Here is a 15,973-nt window from a genome sequence, read left to right on the forward strand (position 1 = left end):
GAAATATGACGGGAGCAGCACCTCGATGCACCAAATGAATGCTCTGTACCCTAAAAAGAAGAAGGGCTGGGTGGGAGCTTCGGCTCTCCTATACACTAAAAAATGAAAAACTCTTTCTACTCACTAAAAAGTCCTCCAAAAAATAAATCAAACTGCATACAATACAATATGCTAATTTACTATTCAATAGATGAATGGAACACTGGTAAATAAAACAATAATACAGTTACTTACCCCTCATATGATGAACTGAAAGTGATAATACAGTCGCTCCTTTCTCAAACGTACAAAAAGCAGAGGAGACAAACCCCATATGCATCCGTATTATTGAGAGGTGGGGATGTGACGAGAACGGTTAGTGTGAATGTTGACTTATGAGCAGGCAGGCATCATATTATATTCACGTTCAACAGGCGTAGGCTGCGTGGGTGGAGCCGCATTGGATTCCTCATTCTCCCTTTTGTTGCCCTGGACAGGAATCTGGTAACTTTTGTTCTTGGGCTCTTGTTTGATGCACTTGAAGATTACAATTCACATGCACCATTGTCAAACTCACCTAACAAATGGGACCAAATCTAGATTGGGGGAGGGTGGGGGTTTCTAGCTAGCTAGGATTAAGTCAAACAGGTAAGATCCAGGCCAAGAAAGGGCCCTAAGCCATCTTGAGACCAGCCAAGCCAGTCTTCTTAACTCCAATTTGCCATTCGGTTAACTCCAATTTGCCATTCGGTTAAGGCGCTGGGTGACTATGCCGCCCCGTCTTTCCTCTCTCTTCCCGCCTCTCTTCTTTTATTGTACATTGTATTGTATATTTCATCTTCTTGTTTCTGTTTTTGCGGTTTATTTTTGTATCTAGTGGACCTTTTGTCTTCAAATTTTGTTATACATTCTCATTTTATTGGCTCTCATATATATATATATATATATATATATATATATATATATATATATATATATATATATATGTCCTACCTCTTTTATTCTTGTTTGATTCAAGGAACTTAAACTTAAGGACCTGGTTAAACTTAAAGAACTTCAAATTCAAAAATGGTAGGAGTCTAAAATACCGGAGAGGTGTCTCAATTGTCATAACCTAGATTAGGTGCGTCCAATTCCAGCTTTCTTTTTGTGAATGAAACGAATTGAAATAGGCGAATGAAACGAATTGAAATAGGCATATGAAACAAGAGTTTGGTCGCCTAGAATTGTCCCAGCCTGGCATCCCTTGACTAAACGTTCTTAATAATTACTGAAAGTGGAAGAAATGCATCACAAGCAAGCAAGTTAATAGTTAATGAGAAGCTTCTTTCTTTGTGGGTACAGTACAGCCACCTACCATCACAAGGACACGGGAAAAAACCATCTAAGCAACATGTCATTCTTGACCGATAGAGTTTAGACACGTACTTAACGGATTCTCCGTAATGGACTTGGTGATGCTTACCTTTGTCTTACACCTTGATATGCTTAACTTCTAAGGATGACTCATTTGCCACTAATAAACTCTATTAGTTGGCAACACATGATACTAAATATTGAATCATATATTATAAGAAGACATTCTATTATCGGTCATTTACAGCAAATTGCGTAGCTGCTCGATTGAAACTAACCCTTTATTGTCATTTGTGTTTCCAAAGATTCTATTCCACTAAATGGCCATTAATGCTTTTCCTTGGGAAATAAGATAAACGTAGGGTTAGTGCGATTTTCTTTATTATATCGAATCTGCTTCTGATCTGACCTCCAGTACTGAGTTTTAGCTGTCCGGACTGTTTTTTTATTAATGGCTGCCACCTTGTATCCGTCAAACGTGCCAAGACAGATGGATCGTTCGGCCGTCAATAGGTCCACATGCAACCGGAGAGAACAGAATGAGGATTTTCTTTACCTTTGGAGAACATATTCAAATATTTCAATTAAAAGTAACTAAAATCCCTGTAGAAAAAATTAGCTGTGTGTGTTTGGTGTAAACATGTCTGCATACAGCCAACTTTCATGTGTTTAAGCATGTCTGATTATACCCATTTCTTCTCAAAGATTTTTTTTTTTTTATTTAAAATATTTGACAAGTGACCAACATTGAATATCTCAAGAATGACTATAGAGAGGACAGTTTAAACTTCAGTCGAGGCACATGCTGATTTTTTTTTCTGAAAACAACAAAATCAGCAGCTACGCGCCTATATATGGTGATCAAGTTCCTGATTATATGTATGCGACCATAAACAAAGGGAAGCGACTCACTTGGGACGTTGTCAATCAAACTGGAGCCTCAAGTGATTCAACCCAAACTTCTGCGGTTCCATTAGAGGCGTCTTCTCCATGTTCTACCATGGACAATTTGATATATATTCTCGATGTGCCACCCCAATGTTGGATCCTCCTTTCCTATGCCAGGGCCCAGGACAGTACAGAAGCATGTAAAGGCATCAGCATCAGCAGCAATCCGTTTCTAGGGAGAGAAAAATGCTTGAACCAGCGGCTGTGTCCATTGACCTCTCTTGTGTGATCTTGTTAGGTTTTCAGTGGCAAGTATCAGGATGCATATTACTAAATGCACCTGAGTTTGTACAGCGGAAGAGAAGTTGAGCACGGACGCGGCTCCTGGATAGCTCGACAGGTTGTATCTCTCATGGAAGGAGAGAATCGCCTCCCACTTAATCCTAATCGCATTGAGAGAAACATGACCTTTGAGAGGAGAGTAGGTAATTTCCTCTTTGCAAGAACGCCTTATTCAATTCCTAATCCACCAACCACACGTAGGATCAGCTATTTGTGGAACAAACAAATATACTATTGCCCTCGCGTAGGATCGAGAGAAAGAACAGAGAGAGCGAGAGAAAGAGATGGCAAAAAAGGTTGTTCCTCCGTGAAAATTGGGCTCTATATTTGTTGCAGCGTCCGCCGTTCGGCAAATTCGTTAATTAAAATAACAGTTGATATTTCCCATCATCCAAGGATCATTCTCTCTTGACTGACTTGGAAATGCTTGGCTTTCGGTAAGGACTGCATGCATGTGCATCCTTATAATTTTGTTGGGGAATCAACCGACACCCAGCTGTACCCACAAACCAAAGTTCGAACAGATAATATTTGCAATCATCTATTATGTCAATGCCTGTTTCTGACTAAGAGTTTGATGTGCGGCGAATTGGCCACATGGAGTTGAATGTATACATTAGAGCATAATCTTGCAGGAATTTGTCAAATCGATCTTAGAAAATAATGTGCAGCACCTTCTGTGATGGTAAGGAGATGTTCGGACACCAACTAACCCCCAAGCAGCCTTTGTCCGGACTTTAATAACGTTGGTCCAAACCCCCAACAGAGAGGTGGAGCTCCTCCCAACTGGATAGAAAACCAGTTGATGAATTTGTTACTCCATAACATTCAAGCGGATGACAAAAAAATGGCAGAAAAACCTGAAGAACACCAACTGATGGTCCGTTCTTGGCCAGGACAATTTGATCTAACTCTTACTAGTATTGCTGCAACCCAGGACGAACGAGTACCAAGTTAGTTTTAAAAGCTGTTTGCCGTTAGTGATAAGATGTAAAATACCATATTCCCGTTACATAATGTTTTATTAATCTACCTCAAAAATTCAACTACTTACATCAAATACTAACCATTTTCTACTGCTGCCAAAAAAGCGTGGCAAACAGGGTTCAAGAGCATGCAGTCTGGTCACGAGGAGGTAAAAGGTGTAATAATTACAAGACGGAACGTAAAGGAAAATATGCCGATGAGATAGCTTACGTCACGAGAGTTCACCTTCGAAAACTTCTCACCCCATATCATCCCCAGCTTTTAGCTTTAGCCTTTAGGTAAGAAAACTTGGTTTATAGCTTTTCACATTAGATGTACCGTGAGGAAGTTTACCAGATAGACCTTCCAAACGAGCAAAGCCTCCGCCTTGTCCAACAGAGTAATTCTTATATACCAGAGAGTAGGGACACTAAAAACATGGCACCATATCAGACGTACAGGTTGTACACTACATATTTTTTTTCAAAGCACCTGATTAACGGCCATAAACATCCCTGACAAAATTAACCGGGCAAATTATACCATTAGATAAACCTAATGACAAATTCTACTGGTTAAATTAATAATCTACCTTTCGATTCAGTCTTATGACAGTAACATAGACATTCAACCAACTCTACAAGCGAGAAGCGAGGCCGATTTCCTTGGCCAATACCCGGAGGAAAATTAAGGCATATTCTTATTGTTTACCATGCCTCCGGCCTTCTAAAATTTTTATGTGGAGAAAAACGCACTCAAGTTTTGTTCTTTTCAAATAAGTGTTCTAGTGCTTCCTAGTTCCGGCCGAAGATGCACCTTCCATAATCTGATAATCATGAGCATATCGGGGAGTGAAACTGTGCATAAAACGTGCATGGAAGTATCAATTTTCCCCTAGAAAAATTTTGTACAAAGAAATTTATCAGGATGGATGCGTTGTGGCAATCCGTGTGCCGCTAAATATACCACATCACACCAAACGTCTCAAACATCTGGGTAACGGTCTCTAAAACACAGGATCAAATGAATGTAATTCAACAGGGTACAAGCATCAGAGAAATGTTTCATGACAAGAAAGAGAACCTGCATTTCTATGAACAGTACAAAGGTAATGAATACAGGCAAATCAATCGTTTCTTTCCGGTAACTCCACTTAAATAACTACTAATAGAGGGCATTAAAATTACATAAAGACTCACCTGATCACAGATAGAAAAGGCAATGATCAGAAAGACAAGCTAGCATAGGCATAGACTCGCGGACTGGTGGTGGTTGGGGGGGTGAAGAAGAGAGAAAGGTAGACACGTGTGTGAGTTAAGTGAGGAGGAAGAAGAATAATATAGCAAAATTCACTTCTAGAAAAAATTGACCAACACTGTTGATGCTATTTTTACCTGTGGAATGAGGGGGGATAAAAGTTTAATTCCTATCCTGCTTGTTCGTGACAAGCAAGCCAGCTCTCCAAGGCGCTGCTGTAGAACATTGCCCACTTCCCTGGTGTAAGCTGGTGAGAAAATCAGCAACTAAATTGGACATCCATTCTTTCATTCTCCTTTTCCACTTTGATGCCAATGGAGAAGTGGGTCAGACGACTAGGCCCCCACTCGTAATCATTTTAATGTGCAAGTCTTCTGCCAAAGGTGCCATTTGTCAAGTGCATTCATGTTTTTGAAATTTTTCATGCCTGAGAGCTTCTCCACGCCAACAAATCTGTAAAAAAGAAGCTTGGGAACATTAAAAAACAATTCAAAAGGAACAGCCAGACATTTTTAAAGAACAAGTGCCATGGTTAACAGTTCCCAGTTCTTGCTATCTGTGAGCTATGTCGCCACAGGGTAAGTGACAGCAAACACTAGGTTTTTTATCATAAAAGATTTAAATATTTAAGAAATAGAAGCAAAAGCATAATTTCAACTATACATGAGCCTGGCAATGTGTTACTCGTGCTAAAAGTGGATGTTCAATCACACGGATTCGGGCACCAACCCATACAGCCAATTTTTTTACAGAATTTTTTTAATAACTTTCAATTAAATGATTGAAAAATGTCCAACATTAAATATCTAATTTTTTTTTTCGTCTGACTACAGAGGAGACCGTTTAAGCTTGAGACTATGCACAGACTGATTTTTTTGAAAACAGCAAAATCACCTATCATACACACCTATACATGGCATGAACTTTATCATGTGACCACGAACAAACAAAAGCAACTTACTTGGGACTTTGCCGATCAAAATGGAGCCTCAAGCGATTCATCCCAAACCTCTGCACTTCCATTAGAAGCATCTTCTCCATCTTCTTCCATGGACAGTCTGATATATTCTCGATGAGCAAAACGGTCCCACTCGGTCAATGTTGGATCCTCCCTTTCCTGTGCCAGGACAGTACAGAGCATGTAAAGGAATCAGCATCAACAGTAGGCCAATTCTAATCTGAAATATAGGAATTGCAACCGAGACTGAAGTTGCTAATGGAACACCTGACGGATAAGAAATGGGTCCCGAGTTTCAAATGCCATAAATTTGTTGAGGTTGAACAGGATATTGAAAATATTGCCCGAAAGCTTGCTACGTTTGAGATCTTTGAGAGTAAAACAACTCTCATTCTGCATAAATTAGAAATAATCAATTATCTTAACAGCCAGAAAAAAGCAGCAGAGAATAAAAGGAATGAAAACTACCTCAGGACAAATCATGTCAACCATTTGGCACAAAATGTCCTCAAAAAGAACTGGTTCCTGGGCCATACACTCCATGCGGTGTAGCTGCTCCTCATAAAAGAACTGCATTTCATTAGCGGTGAGCACTCCATTACCGTCCAAATCTATACACTTAAACCTGAGAAAAAAAAAAGGAAATGAAGCATGACAATCATAAGAACACATGGAAGAAAACTCAATATAATTTGTCAGACATATCAGTAGTTAAAACGCTGAGTGCAGGAAATTTCCAGTTTGACTTCACAGAAAAGCAGGTGGAGATGCCACCTCATGGTGGTTCAGCAACTACATTTCATTAATTCGCATTTTGGCAATCGAAAAACCGCTTGGATGAACAATATTACAGCAACAGTTAAGTGCAGAAAATAATAAAATTTGTTGCCCTTCATTTGTTGCTGAGTCATATTCTTCCAATTAAGTACTCTTGTAAAAAGGCCTTCTACAAACTAATCCTTATTTATAAATGTCTCCCCTTATACAATAACTTAATGCAATACTTTATTGGGAATGTGTAATTTCCTTAGTTGCCATTACACACATAATTCAATACACAATTTCCCCTACCTCTATGTTCAGAAATCAAACTTCAGAGCCTACAAAAATCAAATTTCATACCCAAAAAACCATGCCCGGAATCAAACTTTTGCTCCAAACTCATGTATGAATACCTAAAATATTTTGGCAATCATTTACTTAGAATATTCATATACAATAGAAATCAGTACAGACACCAAAAATATTTTAACTTCAACACTTAAAATAAATGAAAAAGTGCAAAACATTGGTACAGTCCACAAGTTGATTCAACTTATAACCAGTGAAATATGCAATGACCAGTAAAAAAACACCATAACGGCAACATGATTTCTAGAATGAGATAAGAAACATACCAATACTCAAGACTAGGCTGGGAAGATTTGTCCTCTTCTGCCAACATGAAGTACACAAAGTCCTCATACCCCATCTTTCCTTCAACATTACTTTTGAACTTTCTGGAAACCTAGTGAAAAGTTACAACAAAACATGCAGTATATGAATCATCATAAGCCTAGTCACTGCAGCCAAAAAGAGATGCGAAGAACTTTTCCAGCATAAAACAAACCTGTGAAAATATCCTATCCACGATCCTGTAAGTCAGAGCATGGTTACCATATCTAACAAGATTCTCCTTATCGATCAAGAAGTCATGATCTGTGTCAAGCTCCCAGAATTTGCAATATATCACATAGAAATGTTCATAAGAAAAATATCTGTAAAAACATAAAGCCAGAAGCTGAATTAGAACATTCCTTTGTACTGCATCAATATGATGCACTACACTTGTAATTTTCCTGCTAAGCATAATGGAGAAAACTTTGAATTTAAGGGCAGAGAGAACGAAAATGCTATAACATGTGATTAGTCCACACAAGCTAAAGGCTCTTAAAACCCCTTAAAAGGTGTTTGCATTTTGCAACCTTTTGATCAAAATTTATGCCACTTGGAGTAAAGATTATAAAAGAATTAATTATCTAAACAACTGCAAACAATTTGCCTAGGATTGTGGTTATCAAGAACTAGTCAGTAACTAAAAAAATGATCAGCACAAATAGCATATGGGAAAATGTTCTAACTAAAAAAACTACCACCTGTTGGGTTCTTAATACTCATAAAAATGTGCTGACCAAAGTGAACTTTGCCTAATAGAAATAAAAAACTAGGAAAATTATGGCAAACATATACCTCAGTACTTTGTTGATATCTTCTTCATCATCAACGTGCTGCATTGCAGCAATCAGATTCCCACGCTTCAGCTCCCTTAATGTAAGATGACCATTACCAGATCGATTCATATAGTAAAATATTCTGTATATTACAGTTTCAGCTGATATGCCATCCAAGAAAGAAGGGAATTAGCACAGAACTAGCTACGGCGAAAAATGACAAAGGAAATCAAATTGCAAAAGATCAGATAAAAACTAGGTAACCAGGAGGTTTCCGTTAACCAAGTACACAAGTTGCACTGCATGCATTTGTTCCAGAAAAGAAGAAGGTGCCCAGAGATTCCCGCAGAAACTATCAGTATGAGCAAAATCATATTATTCATGCAACAAAAGATGGTGCTTCGTTATGTCTAAACACAAAATAAAATGCTATAATAATAGCAACCGCGAATTAAAACATGGAGTACTATTAAGGTTATTGCTGTGGTCCTTTGTTCGAGAGGTAGAAGGCTAGAAGCCAACAACCTAAAATGTCTAAGAAGATCAAGGAAATTGACCACCCAGAACAGGATTCCTAACTCAAACTCTAACAAGTTTGCAACCTCAGCTGCATGACATACCACATGTCCTAACCTGACATGCCAAAACTAGTGGACCTTTACTCTTGCTTTTCATAGTCCTTGAGGAACAACAAGAAAAATCAATCCTAAGGAGCCAAAAAAAATCCAGAATTTAACAATCAAAATGCACAGGTCTACAAATGAACTAGATGAAATCAAAAAGTGGCTGAATTAGATGAAATCCTTTTGGGATAATATTCAATGTTTGCAGTTTCCACATCCTCTTGGAATTATATACTGAAAAGAAAAAACATGTGGACGTCGAATTTCAAATCACCCTCAACCTCAGTCCTACATCTGCACCTTACACAGAGATCTAGCAAAAAGAAAAGAACGAATACTCATTCATGCTTATCATGAAAAATGTCAAATAACAGTGTTCATATCAAAGTGAAAAACATCACCCTGACACACAAGGAATGCTAAAACAAATGGAGAGACAGAAGACTGGAAACATGGGAATTCGGTAGACCACATACTTCACAAGAAAAAAATTTTGAACCATAAATGCAGAAATATACCCACCATATCTCTCTTGAAATTCAGGTGTTCCCTGAAGAAACTCTAACCCTGGATGAGTGGCCAAAAGCTCTCGAAGAACTGGCTTGAAGTCCTCCTATACCAAAAATAATACTAAGAAATGAATAAACAAATGGCCAACAACAGTGGTTTAGAAATTATACATGCAAACATAACATTTACATAAAAAGCAAGCAAGTTGCAGACATAAACAATAACAAGCAAAATATTGCTCAAGGAGGAGATACGAACCTGAGTAAGAAAATTCTGACCAGGTTGCTTCAGAACTCTAAAAATTTGGGTAGGAAAATCCATTGTCAAAATATTACTATTGATCCAGTAATCAATAAACTGGTCCCTGAAATCACATTCCTAAGGATGTATTAATTTGATTACTTTGAGTGGAAAACATGTCCACAGATATAAACATCTTGGCCACCACCCTGTTCATTTAAGCTTAGAAATATATGGATAAACAGAGCTTAAGAATAGAATGCTTGAATGTGTAGTACAACGACGTTGCCTAAAAGTGTTGAATAATATATGAAATATGCAAAAGAAAACAGCTGACAAGACAAATCTACAAAAGCTCATGATGAACAGATGATGTCGGTGAGTTGTATGTTTGGTAGCATATTCTCATTTGTCTTTATGACCCTAAAAAAGACTGCTATTCTTTAATGAATTCTATGAACTGGATGCCAATGATAAGAAGCACTAACTGACCTCTCAAAATAGTGAGAGAACCACACCTATATGGAAAGTTTAATGCTAGCACACTATTAACATCAAACTTTGTCACATCTAACATCTAACCCAACCATTGAAAGGAAACTATTATCCAGACCAGTTTGCAAATGCATAAACACAATTTGCACGTTTAATAGCCATATTCTTTTGAGACCATTTTATGCAGGCAAACATACAAAGTTCCATCAAATTCTCATCATCAAATGTAGTTGTTTTTTTCCTATTGGTGATTTAGCAAATTTGAAATTGAAAAAGAAAAAAATGTCATGGTACCTTGACACTTGACAGTATACCAGATTTTTGAGAACCACTTAAGCATAGAACATGGTGAAATATGGACTACATGGAACCTTCTCAAGAATGCAGACTTTTCTAACTTCTTTTTTATTAAAAAAACAGGTAATCAAGCTCAAAATAGAGAACCAAGTTAAGCCTTTCAAAAGTATCAAAAAGCAGCCATACCTTCCTTTCTCTTAAGGAGATACACAGAGAAAAATGGAAATGTGAAGAACGAAAGGTAATGCATGCCTTACTGGTGAAAGCACAATGTCCATTTGCATCACATATCACAATAAAATCAAGTTAAAATCTATGTCACATGGTTGCGGGGTGCGGCACGGTTATATATATATATATATATATGGTTGTGTCTTAGTTTAACCTATCCTTTTTTTTTTACTTTTATTACTATAAATAAAGAAAGAGAGGGAGAGAGAGAGAAGAAAAAGAAAGGGGAAAATTTTTTGAAAGTGAATAAGAGAGGATACAGTTAGGGTGCATGCCGGAGCCGCACCAACAGCTGAGTCACGTTGATGCGGGTGCTGCCTCTTTTTTGAAAAATCCGTTGACATAAGATAAAAACCTGGCCTTGGAAAACAAAACAATTTCTGGATCTGGAACTAGTGTTGACACTAAAACACATCCAAACAGACCAATCATAATTTAAATGCTAAAATGCCATCATATAATGATATTATCTAGATGACTAGCTTAGTATGGTAAGATATCAGCACAATATTGATCACTTCCCAAATAGATCATTATCGGGTATTAAGCTTCTTATGTTCAACTATGAATCCAAACCCAAGGTTACTTGTATATGAAATAAGCTCTTGTCAATTACATCTCTAACTAAAAAACAGTGGCAGCAACCATACCATGTTCAATATTAATGTAAACATGTTCTGAAGATAAAAAATCCACAGTCCTACACATAGGAAAGACAACATGCTCTAGTAGGTTTAATCTGTAATGGAAAAATATATAAAGGAAAATGTTCTAACAGAGAATGAGAGAATATTTGAATATTATAAGAAGAAAAGGCTCAGGTTTTTTACAGAGATAAATTAAATAAACACTTTTCAAGTTCAATTAAAAGACATGGAATTATCCCTTAACTGAACATTCGGAAAATTAAAATTAAAGGTAAATGAATTAGAAAATACTTCTGATTCTTCACCCTTTCACAATAAATTGAGCTTGGAGATGCCAACTGTATAAACTCCAATATCCAATACAAGAAATTCACAACAGGTACATGATAAAGATAATGTTTTTGTGCTACCATTTTTAAGCATCTCGTTAGATATCCCAAAAAGGAACTTGTAGAGATTCTGAATACAATAGGTTACCATAACAGAGCTCAAACGTCAAGCATACCTTGTTATAAACCCCAGACCTTCAACATCAATCTTTTTAAAAATGGTGCTAGAAAAAAAAGACGGCAGTTTGCACACCTCCCTTGTCAGAGGTTTAAATTCTGGAAAAAGAAACAAGAAACATTCAAAAAATCAGTAAGTAAATCACGATAAGAATACTTACATAAGGAAAAATAGAACTTTAGAACATACCTTGAACATGGAGTCCATCATAATGACCACAGAACAGTTCATTGACTTTAAAAAGGCACTGTTCCTTCAATTCACTTGGAGGTGGTCGTCCATTCTTGAAATAGAACTGCAAAGTATTCAAGACAATTTATTAATATCCTATCGTACAACAGAAAGTCACAGAGCTCTCAGTAAATAGATGATACATACCTGCGGTATGAATTCCCTGACAGGCTCACTGACCAATTTCAGTGGAGAACCTAGATTAGATAGCCCAGCTGCATGTCGCTTTGCAGCACGTGGAGAACCAGAGGTACTTCTTGGAGAAAGAGGTGGTACACTGCCAGCAGGAAATATCGAGGGCAAAGAATTTGTTGGAGAAGAATTTGAGCTACTAGAAGTGCCTGAGACACTCAAGCTAATACCCGCCTTTGCATCATCCAGCAATGATTTTACCTGCATTGGTATCAAATAAGTGGAGAACATAGGATATAAATCTACCCCTGCAAACTAGCAGAAAAGAACTAAACGCTGAGAAGGAAAAGGCCATAGATAAGGCCAAACAGAAAAAGATAAATTGCAAAAAAAGATTTGGGCAGTTGGATTAAGTTAGCTCCTTTTCTACACAATACCAAACTATGTAGCTGGCAATAAGGGCATGGCTACTGTTAATGGGATAAGAACATACTGCACACGGACATTCCACATTATTCTGGAATTAGGCAGTACAATAAGAAAGGGATAGAGGCATGCATGCTGATAAAATGTTGAATTCAAGTTAGACCATGCATGCCCTTTGAAGGTGGTCAGGACATCAGCGGTCATGGCTATCAGGCTATCAGAAACCTAAAGGATCACTTACTCAGTGATAAAATCTGCCAAAAGAAAGGTGCTTTTAGATGCTCAACCTATAGCATGGGCTGTCATTTTCTCCCTACTTGATGAACATACCGTAGTGCACATAAAAGGATAAGGGATGACAAGTAAGAGATGGAAAATGTAGATACGTAGCAGCCATTGACATCTTGGTTCATTTTGCTTCCTTACTCGTTGCTGCTAGTAGTTTCCCAATTATGCATACTGGTTTGCGGTCTGTGAGATAAAAATCATTGTCACAAATATATCTCCTCGGGTATTTATCATAAAAATTGTCCTTTCCAGAAAAAAATCAGAAATTAAAAAAAAATATGGAAAAATAGAAAAATTATGAGTTGCAATTAATTTCGTTAAAAATGTGACAAAGTCTCAGAATAGGTTTTATAATTTCGAAAGAAACAAAAATTGGAAATAATATACTTAAAATACATATAGAAAAGGATAAAGAAAAAAGAGGAATATCAATATATTACTGAGATATTTACCTTTTGGTGATATTTTGAAAATAGAACAAGTCTCCTTGTTTTTCCAATAATGACAATACTTTCAGAACATCACTGACATTCAGGACAATGATAGGAATCCGCCATTAAGAAAGCTGGACTAAACATGGACATGTCAGCAATGCTTTTACTGTTCCCCATATCTTCCCATCACATTAATCCACATAGCTTCAATATTTTCACCAATAACTATTGTAATATGATCAGGACGATATGTTTATTTGCTATGAAATGTGGACCTCAAACTTGATCTACATATAGTATAGGATCATGCTTTGCATATAAGATAATGCATGTGGTCACAATTCACTTACTGCATAAAAGAAACAATACGTGCATCTCACTCCTTAAACTTCTGACCCATTTCACTTCAACTATAGACTTGCCAGTTGCTTGAATTCAGAAAACGTACCCAGAGATGAGGATAACTAACAAGGGAAAAGCACAACTATGGTGAGACGAGATGTCTGACAAAAGCAGCCACTGCTAAGTAGTACCAAACTTGGATTCCCACTGTCATATGAACTCTGAACTCATAATGTACCCTAAAATCTGCCAAAGAAACTGTCATCTGGGACTTGTTTTAAATTTGCAGTATGACAACTTGAATCTTGAAGAAAAGAAGAAGAGGAATGGAGTAAATTCTAGTGGAAGGATTTCTCTTAGGCTAATGGTTTCTCTAACTGATATATTCATGTGATATAACTTTATCAAAATATCTTAACTAGCAGCGCAATGTAATTTCTATACCTGTAGTTCAATTCAGCCAAACGAAAAGTTGAAAGAAAACTCACATCAATCATTTCATCATTGTGACTACCAAATGATGGTCCTATTATCTCAAAAAAGAGCGGAGAGAATAGACATTAGACAATAAGCTTATCATATTCACGATAAAGCATGTTAGAATTCCAGGAAGGACCAGCAGGGGGAAGCATGCTCCCATCAAAGATCACATAACAATTTACGCTCAGATTATCATGATCACCAACGGCAGTACCGAAACGATAAAGATAATCAGCTCCCAAGACTATGATGTATTGTGACACAAAGACGTCCATGAGTTTCCGAGAAATTCTAGTTATTCATCGGTAACAACAAGAAAGAAAATCTTGGCGCTTCTCTTCTTCGTTATTTCATTATTTATGTAATTTTGGGTTTACATTCACAAAAAGAACGGTAAAGCAGATACGCTCTCTAAGCGTCACCGCTTTGCCATCTTAATGTCACATTGCGATCAAACCATCACGCCATCGACTGACCGTGCTTTAAAAAATCTGCCGAAGAAATCACAAAATCTTGCATCTAACAAGAAACTAGAAAGCATTAAGAATAAAAGGAAAATGTGTCAAGAACCGTACCAAGCGACCAGTCTCCGGGATCGAGAGAAACTGGGAGAAGAGCTCATCCACCATGTAAAGGTTCGACTTCAGGGCAACCGTCGACAGCTCTGGCAACTGGAGCAAGTCAGGATCGAGCGACGCGACATCCCCCACCGATTCCACTTCCATGTTCGATCAAATATCCCTAAAATTCCAAATCCCTCGGAAAAGTCTCCACATCAAACCCAAAGGTAGACGAAAAGCCCTAGATCTCGCCAAGTCCTCCCCCGAATTCAGCCCGTTTCACAAAAACAAACCCACCTAAAGAAATCGGGAAAAGGAATTGGGCCAACACGCCTAAAGAAACTCCAGCGGTGGATCGGTTCGGCAACCCTCCACAAGAACGATCGGCAGCCCTGCCGATTTAGGCATCAAAATGAAGAGCAAACAGGAGAAGGCTTCCGAGGATACGAGCCATGAAAACACGATTCAGAAGGAGAATTAGACGGGAAAACGAGAGAAGCAATCGAGCCCGGAGGAATAAAAAGAAGGCAAAAAGTCGATGAGAGACCGAACGCTTTCCTCTAGAAGGCGAACAAGAGCAAGAAAACCCTGGACGGAGGAAGGAAATGGAATGGAACAGGCGATCCCCGCTATTTATGCACGCTGGAGTTTTACTGTCATGCCCTTCAGGAAAGGATTTAAGCGGACCTTCACGGGCATCTCTTAAAAATTGACTACGGGCTTTTATTTAAATAGCGGAATGGAGTAAAAAAAAAAAAGTGATGATTAAAAAAAGGCTAAACCCAACTCGGAGGGAGGCAGGGAAGCGAATATGGTGGGGAGAGTGAAATTTTAACCAAGAAAGAAAAAAAAGGGAATATTTTTTATCAAAAATAAAAACGTTCAACCAAAAATTTTTTAAGTAGGCATAATTGAAAGAAAAGGCTGTTAAAATGAAATAATTTGAAACTCAGGATTTGTTGTAGGATGGTGTTTCTTGGATTTTAGAAAGAAGTAAATCATAGCCAAACTCCAACCCTCTTATATGGCATCAAGAGATGCAATTAAAGTGTGATGTAAAGAGTAAAACGGTATATCCGCACAGGGGATGCAATTTGTAGAGTTTTCCTTTCTTCTTTAGCAAAAAACATCTTCACACATCATAGTATCTATGATTAGCTAATTGAAGGTTCCCGCAGCACCTTTGGTCCTCTCATTAGCTCAACACTTGAAACATGAAAGTGACTGGTGACTAACGAGTGTTTATTGAAAAAAACATTATGCTCTTGAAACACATATTCTTAAATCATATTCCAGCAATAAAATATTATTTCCTTTTAAAGTCAGGTGGAAATTTGATTCATCCACATATTATTCCGGACAAGAAACACGGAACGGGGTTTTAAATTAATTTTTTTCATTTCATCTGTGCCTCCTTAAAGAAGAGAAGGCGTCCTTTCCGCTGCATGCATAAGCAAACCTAGTACTCGATATCACGTCGTGTTCCTACCATTCTAAGTATGGGAATCAAACAGGTCCTCTCAAGGTACACCAAACTTCCGACTTAGGTAGAAAGCGATGCTCATGGGAGTTAG

At 37.7% G+C, this 15,973-nt stretch overlaps 1 protein-coding gene across 2 annotated transcripts; it reads right to left on the reverse strand.

Moving 5' to 3' along the window:
- Positions 1-4,515: 4,515 nt before the first annotated feature.
- LOC116265556 (serine/threonine protein phosphatase 2A regulatory subunit B''beta-like) lies at positions 4,516-15,015 on the reverse strand. 2 transcript variants are annotated; one of them, XM_031646236.2, is made up of 13 exons: positions 14,415-15,015; positions 11,885-12,130; positions 11,696-11,801; positions 11,505-11,604; positions 9,348-9,453; positions 9,102-9,192; positions 7,976-8,117; positions 7,356-7,503; positions 7,144-7,253; positions 6,215-6,371; positions 6,014-6,139; positions 5,750-5,905; positions 4,516-5,241 (listed from the first exon to the last, which is right to left on the reverse strand). In XM_031646236.2, exons 1-12 carry the CDS (start codon positions 14,562-14,564, stop codon positions 5,765-5,767), a joined length of 1,623 nt encoding a protein of 540 aa, XP_031502096.1. In that variant the 5' UTR covers positions 14,565-15,015; the 3' UTR covers positions 4,516-5,241; positions 5,750-5,764. The 2 variants fall into 2 exon arrangements, with proteins under 2 accessions (XP_031502096.1, XP_049936817.1); XM_050080860.1 differs by lacking the exons at positions 11,696-11,801; positions 11,885-12,130; positions 14,415-15,015 and having other exon boundaries at positions 9,348-9,467; positions 11,505-11,587.
- Positions 15,016-15,973: the final 958 nt, after the last annotated feature.

The sequence above is a fragment of the Nymphaea colorata genome, chromosome 12 (assembly GCF_008831285.2).
Source record: "Nymphaea colorata isolate Beijing-Zhang1983 chromosome 12, ASM883128v2, whole genome shotgun sequence".
Lineage (NCBI taxonomy): Eukaryota > Viridiplantae > Streptophyta > Magnoliopsida > Nymphaeales > Nymphaeaceae > Nymphaea > Nymphaea colorata.